The 11,893-nt window shown below is 32.6% G+C and overlaps 1 protein-coding gene across 1 annotated transcript in view; it reads right to left on the bottom strand.

The window, feature by feature from the left end:
- Positions 1-11,381, bottom strand: part of LOC112511300 (adenine phosphoribosyltransferase 1-like) — a 15,315-nt gene extending 3,934 nt beyond the window's left edge. The window contains exons 1-5 of the mRNA XM_025116872.1: positions 11,086-11,381; positions 10,865-10,975; positions 8,308-8,400; positions 5,075-5,224; positions 4,623-4,681 (exon numbers count right to left, since the gene is read on the bottom strand). Of these exons, the coding sequence (XP_024972640.1) occupies positions 4,623-4,681; positions 5,075-5,224; positions 8,308-8,400; positions 10,865-10,975; positions 11,086-11,377 (705 nt within the window). The 5' untranslated portion in view covers positions 11,378-11,381. The remainder of the gene's footprint in view (positions 1-4,622; positions 4,682-5,074; positions 5,225-8,307; positions 8,401-10,864; positions 10,976-11,085) is intronic.
- Between the last annotated feature and the right edge of the window lie 512 nt (positions 11,382-11,893).

The following is an 11,893-nucleotide window of genomic DNA, read 5'->3' as shown; positions in this document are numbered from 1 at the left end:
ATTAATTTTATTAAACCAAAAATAAATTATTTCATTATTAAACTTAAATTAAATTACAATAATAAAAATAAATTGAAGAAATTACATAAAAAAATGAGAACTTTTAAATAGTTGATTTTATAATAACATTTATTATAAAACATACAACAAAAACGCTTAAAAACAATTTTTTATGCATCAACTACTATATATTGATGCATTTTACTTAAAATTCAAGATTACAAGTAAATTATGCATAAATACAAATTATTAAAGCTTCATGTTTGAATTAGTATAACAAACTGCGGATAAAAATTATCAAATACAGGATATAATATCATTTTAAATATAAAAAATCTAAAATATAATTAGGATAATTATTGAGTTCTAACACAGTACTTAATTATTATCGTTATAAAATATTATATTATTAAAACAAAAATAAATTATTTCGTTATTAAACTTAAATTAAAAATATTACATAAAAAATGAGAACTTTTAAACAGTGGATTTGATATTAACATCTATACTATATTATAAAGTATTTGACAAAAACTATTAAAAATAATTTTTTATGAATTAAGTACTGTATAGTGAAACATATTACTTAAAATTCAAGATTACAAGTAAATTATGCACAAATACAACTTATTAAAACTCCATGTTTGAAATCGTGTAACTAACTTCGGATAAACATAATTCAATAAAGGATAAACATCTCATTTTAAAGTATACAAAATCTAAAATATAATTAGAATAAATTATCGAGTTCTAACAAAATAATTAATTATTATCTTTATAAAAAAATTATATTATTAAATCAAATATAAATTACTTCGTTATTGAACCTAAATTAAAATTATAATAAAAAAATTGAATTAGAAAATTACACAAAAAATAGGAATTTTAAATAATTAATTTGATACTAATATCGATATATTAGTGTCAAATTTTTATAATATCTTCAAAATTATATTTTATTCAAAATAAAAAAAAACATCACCACTTTTTCAAAATCACATAAGACATATTATAACATCGACTGATATAAACAATAAAATAACATATTAAAATCAAGATGTATCTCGCTGAATTGTGCGAGTACTCTTCTAGTTTATTATAAAGCATTTGACAAAAACGCTTAAAAACAATTTTTTAGGCATTAAATACTGTATATTGATGCATATTACTTAAAATTCAAGATTACAAGTAAATTATGCATAAATACAACTTATTAAAGCTCCATGTTTGAATTCGTGTAACTAACTGCGGATAAATATAATCAAACAGAGGATAAACATCTCATTTTAAAATATAAAAAATCTAAAATATAATTAGAATAATTATCGAGTTTTAACAAAATAATTAATTATTATGTTTATAAAAAACTATATTATCTATACTATATTATAAAACATTTGACAAAAACTGTTMAAAACTATTTTTTATGTATAAAGTAATGTTTAATAATGCATATTACTTAAAACTAAAKATTGCAAGTAGATTATGCGTAAGTACAACTTATTAAAGCTCCATATCTGAATTTGTGTAACTAACTGCAAATAAACATAATAAAATACAAGATAAACATTTCATTTTAAATATAAAAAATCTAAAATATAATTTGGATAATTATTGAGTTATAACAGAATACTTAATTATAATCTTTATAAAATTTATATTATTAAACCAAAAATAAATTATTTCATTACAAACTTAAATTAAATTATAATAAGAAAATAAATTAAATAAATTACATAAAAAATGAGAACTTTTAAACAGTGGATTTGAAATTAACATTTATTATAAAGCATTTAACAAAAACTCTTAAAAACATTTTTTTATGAATGAAGTACTGTATATTGATGCATATTACTTAAAATGAAGATTACAAGTAAATTATGCATAAATACAACTTATTAAAGCTCCATGTTTGAATTTGTGTGACTAAATGCGGATAAACATAATCAAATAGAGAATAAACATCTTATTTTAAAATATAAAAGATCTAAAATATAATTAGGATAATTATCGAGTTCTAACAAAATAATTAATTATCATCTTTATAAAAAAAATTATATTATCTATACTCTAATATAAAACATTTGACAAAAACTCTTAAAAACTATTTTTTATGCGTAAAGTACTGTTTAATAATTTATATTACTTAAAACTCAAGATTGCAAGTAGATTATATGTAAGTACAACTTATTAAAGCTACATATCTGAATTTATGTAACAAACTGCAAATAAACATAATCAAATACAAGATAAACATCTAATTTTAAATATAAAAAATCTAAAATATAATTAGGTAATCTTTGAGTTATAACAGAATAATTAATTATAATCTTTATAAAATTTATATTATTAAACCAAAAATAAATTATTTCATTACAAACTTAAATTAAATTATAATAAAAAAATATATGAAAGAAATTACATAAAAAATGAAAACTTTTAAACAATGGATTTGATATTAACATTGATATATTTTTTTAAATTTTTATGATATCTTTAAATTTATATTTTATTCAAAAATAAAATCATTATTGTTTTATTAAAAACACAAAATCGTATTATAACATCGACAAAGACAAATAATAAAATAGAATATTAAAATCAAGATGTGTCTCGCTGCATTGCGCAAGTACTCTTCTAGTTAAACCAAATTTAAATTACTTCGTTATTGCACCTAAATTAAAACTATAATAAAAAAATTGAATTGAAATATGAAAATTTTAAATAGTTAATTTGATACTAATATCGATATACATTTGTCAAATTATTATGATATTTTTAAATTTATATTTTATTCAAAAATAAAAACATAATCGTGTTTTCAAAATCACATAAGACCATATTATAATATTGACTGAGATAAAAAATAAAATGAAATATCAAAATCAATATATATCTCGCTGGATTGCACAAGTACCTTTCTAGTTGTTCCTAACATTTCCTTTTCATAAATTGATGGTCCTTTGAGTTAACATTGTTAATTTGAGATTCGTCAACCCTTTTCATGTGCCCCGTGCCCCTCACGCAAGGGGCAATTATGGCTTTTTTTACACTTATATGAAGAACAATCACCGCCTACCACCACTAGTCATCAAAGGACATTGAAAGATTTATAACCTCAAAATGCAAAGATGAAGAACGGAGTAGAAGCATGATATATGTCTTCTAAATTTTATATAAAGAACAGGATCTATATAAATTTTATGCTATTTATTTTGTTTATAAAATTTAAAAGACTTGTTTGTTCTGTCTTATCTTGTCTAATAGAGATGCTTTCATATCTATATATGATTGTTTTTGTTTTGGGAACCTGAATCTATTATGTATGAATTGGAACATAAAACAACGGATTGTTCTCTGACTAATTGCTTGATTTCTTAGTTCAAATCATCGTTATTGCTATCAGTGATACAAGAGTTTTCGATTCATACAACCTGTGTCGTATGTGGTTCAAGTGACCAACGTTTAAATGATGGAGAAGTACAAATATGTTAGCGGGAGGCTAGAGGGACACTATGATACACTGAGTCGATCCAGACAAGTCTTCTGGAGCTTACACAGGCGTTCAAATTGTTGGTGACAAATCAATCTGGGCTTCTAGTCCTGAACCTTTGGTCTCCTTCTTGGATTGATTTGTCAGCAACAATTTATCCGCCAGCAAGCTCCATTATACTTGTCAGGATAGACTTCAACGTATCATCAAGTCCCTCTAACCTCCGGCTGACCTCTTCATAGTTCTCCATCAATTGAATGTTGGTCCCTCAAACCATACACTGATAGCAACAATAGTGATTTGAGCTAAGAAATCAAGTAATCATCCAGAAAAAAAACCTTCATTGCTCTCTCTATTTCAATTCATATGTAATGATCCGAGGGCCCGATACAAAAACGATCATATATAGATCAAAATGCATCTCTAACAGAAACAAATCTAAGTACTAAGAAGATGTCATCTGACACTCCCGAAGTGGACATAAAACAAAATTATTAGTTCTTTTTATAAAACTCAAAAGACCCGTATCAAAGCAGACTTGGATGGAAAGTTTTCACCGGAGTGGAAACAAAATGTGGATGATGAGTTTCACCGTTCAAGTTCATTTGGGTCTGGGGTTCTTCAAGCAACTGTTCCCCTCAAAACCCTGTGGATGGTTCATTGTTCTTCAAGAAAGAGAGAAGGGGATGGGTTAACCTGTGGAGTTCAAAAGCCAGGACCTGCTCCATTTTCACCATTTGCAGGCGGTCGGAGAGGTGGAGAATGGGAGGGGAGGAGTGGGTTTTCCATTGCCGGAGAACGAGAGGGGGTCACAGTGAGGAGGAAACAGTAATGGGTCATGAATGTATTTCATTTAATAATAGTTTATTTTATATTTACATATAATATTGATTTGTATTTTATTTCTAAAAGAAGAAAAGGACTATATTGCGCTCATGTGCCCCTGACATGCCTCAACTTAACAGAAGCAATTTAACGGTATTAACTCAAGGGACCATGGGTGTTATAAAAATAAAAAGTTGGGTACCATTAGTGTAGATAACGCTTGAGGGACGATATGCAGATTTGGAGTAAACCACATAGACCAACGGTGTAATTCACACTAGGTTAAAAAAGAGAGAGGTTGTACCTTCAGATCAGGCAATTCAATAACACAAGCACACTCGACTATACTTGCTCCAACCCTTTCTGTAATAAATAAAAAAGAGAAGGATAATGTAACCATTAGCAGTAAAGTAATACTAACAGTATGTTAGAATTTTCACCACACAAAGAAAAACAAATATTCAAACCAAACGAGCTCAGTATATCCCACCCGCAAGTGGCCAGGTGGGATCTAGGCAAGTAAGATGTATGCAAACCTAACCTCTACCTGAAAAAGTAGAGCGGCTGTTTTTCATGAAAAGTGTGTGAAAGAGAAAAGGTTAACCCGAAAAGTTTGAGAAAAATAAGAGGATGACTTTGAAAAAGAAGAGCTTGAGACAAGAAAGGCAGATGAGAAACTAGTCATGAGTAAGCAATAACATACAAACAGAAGCTGATACAAGAAAAAAACATGGCCAAGGTAAGGAAACTATTTACCAAGCAGCTTTATTGCAGCCACCAAGGTTCCCCCAGTTGCGATTAGATCATCAATTACAAGAACACGTTCTCCCGCCTGTACAGCTCCAACGTGCATCTCCATTATGTCAGTCCCATACTCCAATGAATATTCTTCAGATATGACAGCTCCTGAAAGAACAACAAAGGCTCATGGCTTGTTATAACCTTAAAAGACTTATAGATACACATTATATAAGATACAATTGATATGCTGCATCAAACTAAATTTCAAGAACATCAAAATAAAACTAAATAAACAGAAGTGAAGGTGATTGGTTCTTTTGCAGAGTTTGATTTAATTGGTATCAAGAAACCCTTATAAAACAATGAAGTTTGAAAAGAGAGTCATGACAGGGCAGTGAAAATATGATAGCATGCAACCTGCTAGTGGGAATAAATTTTGAACACTTCGAACATCTAAGCAAATAAAAATGATGTTTCCTACGCTGCTGAGTACAGGTAATGATTAATAGAAGACGCTTTTACATGCAAATACAATTAGCCAATTCCAAGTGATTGGCAAAGGTTGAGGTATGTTGTAGCATTGCGTTAATAGCAACGCTACTACAAATTTGTAAAATGAATTGTTGCTGAATGTATAGTTCTAATTAAATTTTAGTAATTACTCTATAAAACTTATGCTACTCTCTCAATAGGTTAGACATGTCTGTTTAGCTTCAAATAATTCGTTTGCTTCCTTTAGATTATGCTTCATGCTCAATGGGAAAGAAGTCCACAAGAACAATTGCCACTCCCAAGATTCTGACCACATACCATAGGAATGTTCATCAAGTTGCTAGCAACAAACCTTGAGGGCCACCTCAACTGGCAAATAAAAGCAAGGCCTAGGGCCCTCCCCATGGGTCGCCACTTCGACCCTCCTTAGATCCCCATGGGTTTTTATCTTCAGAGTCCCATGGGATTAGTCAAGGTGTGCGCAAGTTGACCCAGACACTCATGGTTAAGTTGCACACAACAAAACCGCTACATTAATATTACACATGCCATGCACCTGAAAATGTGTATGCTCTCCAGATCGATGAGATGACCACGAATCATTTGATTCTTGTTTTTTAAAGTATATAATATATTTATATATGGCAAATACTCAAACACACACTCATTCTTTGGTGAACCATTTGATTCTTGAACTAAAACAATGTAACTGTATGCTGAGGTATATTTTTATTATAATGATGCTGCGTAAGGTGCAAAAAGAAGTGGTAGATGTTACAAGAGTCATAATAGCTTCTCTTTACGTATTTATCTTTTTCTTTTTTGCTGATTGCTACACTACCCCCTATTAATTTCACCTATACCAGAAGTAAGAGGCAGCCAATGATTAACAAAATGGGGTCCACAGAGGAGAAGAATAATTAGTCTGTTGAAATTGTTGCTTGGGGTTATTCAGGGAATTTTATTTCTTCAAGTTATGCTTTCTAGTATAAATTAGCCTTTGGTAGTGGAGAATAAGGCAGGCAGAACTTTACCTGGTTCTTGAGTGGAGAGTCTAGCCTCTCGAATGCTAGGTATCCCGTATAGCTAATACCATTCCAACCATTTGGCTGTCTAATCTTCTTTCATCCTGTTTTATTTGTGCGATTTGAGTTGGTTATTAGCACTGATCTTCATCTTTTTATTACCTATTTAACATGTTTTCACCTTTGATGAATATACTTTAAGCTCCTAACGTTTCATGGGATCAAAGGCCCAAAAGGGGGGAGGGAAGCTGCCTCTATGCCTCCACTGCACCATCAACTGCCACCATCACACCACAACTCCATCTGCAAAATGCAAACACTAACTGCAAAATAACTGAATCGCCCACCAACTGCCATTTGCAAAAGATACAGCTGCCAGCTACCCTAATTACCAATCCCACCAGCTACCTTGTGCTGTCTGTTTGTTAAAAATCTAGCCGCCGCGGGTCAAGACCTCCACCCCATCTAGACATTCCTATGTTCATAGCCTTGCTCAAATCTCGTGGCTAATAATCTAATAGCAACTGAATCCCTCTAGATTAATTGAAACCCTAGCTGCCACAGCTGAAAACTAGAATCGCAACTAAAACCCTAATCACAACCCTTGAATCATAACTGGCCTTTTTGCCAGCTAATTCTAACTCGATTTTGTGTCTTGACTGCTTGATGCTGGCTCTATTTTGCATCTGAACCTTCTGATCTACTGAAACTATCTGATCGGCTGCAAGTCGTACCATTGTTGCCCTTGTTTGCCGTCATACTTCCCTGCTGGTTGTATGGCACAACCTTCTTCTGTGTCTGAGATCCATTCTGCAATGAAGACTTTTAACTTTTTGGCACACCAGTGCTACTTTATTTTTGCTTTCTTCTGCTGAGTATCCTGTTAAATTAGCCTATTTTCCATCATAAAAGAGAAGAATGATGCTAACATGAAGGTATTAGTTGGGGTTGTAAACTATAATGAAAGTTTCCGATTAATAAATGCCTCTCATTTGGATCCACTAGTCCATAGTCTCCAAAGTGTGTTATAAGGTTGCTCCCTGGACCCTCAATCATGAATGACCAAGGAGTGAAATGCTGATGATCATGATGGGATTTTCAATCCATATGCTAAAGTACGTATCCCCTCCGTCCCAAAAGTTTATGTTTGGCCCAAAGTAAGTGTCCAGTTCCAAAAATAGATAACTATTCAAATCTACTTTGAATTTATGCACAAATATTTAAGAGTGGTGGAGAGATAAATGAATTAAGGGTGAAGTTGTCATTTGATTAACTAAAAAGTATAATAATTATACATGCTAAAACTGTTGCCGCTTCTATTGTGGACGCTTATTTTGGGACCAAGAGAATATCTTATTGGCCTTGAATGGATGCAATTGATTGGACTATGATGGTCTTCTGTAGAAGTTGGTGGCCTTGCTTGTTTGCCATAGACTAAGCAAGGATATATAGCTATCAAATACACAAAAAGAAGCAAAGGCTCATTCATAAGATAGCAAAGGAAGCAGAAATATTTTACCAACATAAATATCAAGGTTTATGACTTATGTAGAGATGCATTCTTATCAACATTCAATAGAAGAGCTAATTTTGGTGGTCTTTCAAGTAAAATTCTAATGGCCTCGTTTTGCTGCATAGATTAATCAAAGGTTATATAGCCAACCAATGGTACAGAAAGAAACAAAAACACTTAAAGTTGATAGGTAGCCAAATATGGCAGAAAAGATGTACCGGGTAACTTGTTAGGTTTTCTCATAGGAACGAATTTTGCACCAATGGCCAATGCAATGGGAGGACCAAATATGAATCCTCTTGCTTCAACGCCTGCATTATAACATCAAAATCAGTCCATACTATAGGTTTATCAGTAGTGCGCTGTGAGCAAGTTAAAAGTAGACTCAATAGTCAATAGCAATCAACATAATGATATAGAATGTCCCCACAACACCTTCAGGAAATGATTATTTTAGGTTCGAAATGAACTGTGAAGAAAATCCAATAAAATAACTTTTCTTAAATGTACCAGACGAGCTTTTGGCATTGTAGATGTCGTTTTTAGAATATAGAATTGCTAAAACAATTCCAAGTGAATTAGCGTACATATCTAGATGTCCTCTTTACATGCTTGGGTAGTGAACATCCTTAATCTATACATGCCATCTTCTCATAAGAACATAGCACGGTGTCTATATAATCCCGTTCTAGTGATGCAGAAAAAATGGGAAAAGAGGCATTACTTACTTCACATAGTCTCAGATCATGATCGGGTGCTTTGATGTTTCTACAATTATTTCAGGTAGCAGAACAAAACAGTGTCACTGGTCACAGTTCGAAAATGACATTTCCAATTTGCCAAGTTCCAAAGTCGAAGGCACAAATCAACTATAACTTGAGTTGTATCACGAAGAATGTGTATGTTTACTAGCTTCTACTACAATAAGGTCTTATGCTAAAAAGCATTTGGCATTATGAATGTATATGCCTTCTAGCTGCTACTACAATAAGTTTCCGCTTATGCAAAGAAGCATCTGATAATTATAAAATACTAAAAAAATAGCAAGATTTCATTGATTGGCCTGTGCCCTGTAGTGTGATAGAAATGTCCATATTCAAACCAGCCAAACTTAGAAACATAGGTGTAACTTCTTATCTCTTAGCTATTGTCTATTACGTGTAGGCAGGAATGGATGCACAATTGGGATGCCCACAAGAATGGAAAAAAAAAAAACCATTACTAACCTGCTTACTTTATTGTTTAAGGCAGATCTATGTCAACCGCCAAACTTTGCCATCAAACCACAATTTCTTTTTATGGGGTGTTGGTGAAAGCTAATGTATGGATGCTCACTTTAGACTCGCACTCCTTTCTTCAAAAGAAGATGAACCAGTTAGTTTGATGCTAGGTTTGACGATTTCGATATACTTACTCTATTATCTCTCTTGTAAGCTGAAGATCAGTCCTGAGATGATTAAGGCCTTAACCAAACCAACATGCTGCACATCCTTTTGTGGTACTTTTGCAATTACAGCCATCTCATATTGTTAATGGTGTGTAGTCTTTAATGTATTCTTTAGAGATGCTAGGTTCTTAGCTTGCAGCTACCATATACCCAAGTCTTTCTAATTTCTACATCCTTGCTTTTGGTACATGCTAAGTTTATCCACCAAATGTAAAAAGAAAAAATCAGTGAGTTTCAAAAGACACATGTCAGAATGGAAGTGGAGTTATTTTACACTATAGCAACTTCTCATTTGAGGTTGGGAATGCTTCAAGACTTGGATTGAAATAAATTACATATTTTCAAGCTTTTGTTCAAGTATAAATCATTCAAGGAAAAAGGTCGGAATGAATATGAGATATTTCACATATAGCTTTTATTAGATGATAATGTAGTGATATATAGCCGATAAACACTACAGCTGTCCTGAGTATGTAATATACATATAATATAAGTGTGCAGCAAAGACAAGTCCCCTACGTATGAAAAGTTGGAACACCATGGTCCTTGCAGCCGCCATGCTAAGAGGTGACCACGAGATAAATGATAATATACCAAAAAAACACGCTCATTTAGCTGAGAATTGAATTCTGAGATTCATTCAATTAACAATGTCCTATATTCTTTTATAACCTTTAAGATCGTCGAATGATAAGCACCCAGGAATCTTATCCTGTTCCTTGTAAATTATGATCCATTCCCTCGAGAAAAATCTACGCAACCTCATAAAAGTTGAGTTATCAACTTGGATGAGTAAAAACTTTAGTAGAACACCTTCGAAAAGAATATAATACAAGAGGGAAAAAGACACGAAACCATTCTGTTAGCAATTACAACTTGATATAGGCCTTGTTAAATTTAAAACGACTTCTTTTCCATTTATAACAAATTCAAATGCAACTTGCACATTGTCCTGAAAAACTTGTGAAATTCACATTAATACCCAACCTGAAAATTAGTACGTTTGACCTCGAGATCAAAGGAGAACTCTTGTTCTTGAAACAGGACTATCATGTAAAATAAAGTTTTTTAACAAATCATTAGCAGGACTCTACCAATTCACTGATCCCACCTTTATTTCGACAGTGAAAGCATTACAGACTAAAAGCTCAACAAATTCATGTCTCAACTAAATACCATCAGCGCAAAAGCACGGTAATCTCTATCGTAACATGATTCATTAAGCACAAGTAATCTTCAAAAGTATTTTGAACCACGAAATGGACATAATAACGTCATAAGGAAACAAATAAATTAAGCCTTAACAATAGGTGAAAAGGGGAATTTACCAGCAACAACGGAGATGTCTTTCCCTTTGTATCTCTCGATGAACAAATCAATCGAATCCTTAAACGCCACTGGATCAAGCAACAGCGTCGTAATATCTTGAAACATGATCCCTACACACACATAAACCTCAATATTCCTTATCTCGACATTCTCATGACATCAGTATATGCGAGATCACTTGATTTCTTTGACACACAGTTAAAAGTGTTAGTGTGCATACCAGGTTTAGGGAAATCCGGGATCACGCGAATGGAAGATGAAATACGAGAAATGCGATCGTCTTTGACGTCGACATTTTTCTTATGATCAGGTGCCGCCATGTTAGAGAAGCACTTCACTTTCAAGTCGGTACGGACGGCGGCGATGGTAGAGTAGAAACGTCGGCCGGCGGTTTCTCCTCTTGCCAAGGCGGAGATCGACGACGGTTTTACGGAGGTGGGTAAGGAGGAGGTCAGTAATTTTGGGGAAATGACGAAAATGCCACTAGACAAATACCTAAGCGTGTTCATCATGAATGAGAATTTTTCGGAGTAAAAAGGGGTTGTGACTTATAAACGTAGGATTAGGTATTAAGAAAAGCCAAATAAATAATAATAAATAATAATAATGATTTTGTTAGGAGGGTTTTTGTTTGGAATGATTTGTTTAGGGATGGAAAGAGAGTGTTTTTTTAATTAGGAATGATAGGTTTGAAAAGAAGAAAAAACTTGGTTATGGCATAAAACTTTCCCCTGAAAGCTTACTTAATAAGACAATTTTTATATCATTAAGTCACTATCAAGCAGTCGATAGTATTGAATGCTCCTTCCATCCAAGCATGATAGTTGCATTTTAGGGTCAGAACTCAATCAGGATAGTGAATTAGACTCGGCCTATGTTGGCCTTATACATCCGGAAATATTCTTAAATAATAGGGCCACGGTCGTGGCGTTGGGCAGAAAGCCGATGATTTCGACGAGGCCCTCCCCTTTAACCCGAACAACCAGATTAATTACAAGTCATCCCCTACATCCGAATCCTTTGACGGA

The sequence above is a fragment of the Cynara cardunculus genome, assembly GCF_001531365.2.
Source record: "Cynara cardunculus var. scolymus isolate 2C chromosome LG 4, CcrdV1, whole genome shotgun sequence".
In the NCBI taxonomy this organism is placed as follows: Eukaryota; Viridiplantae; Streptophyta; class Magnoliopsida; order Asterales; family Asteraceae; genus Cynara; species Cynara cardunculus.
This window is presented reverse-complemented; position numbering and strand designations above follow the sequence as displayed.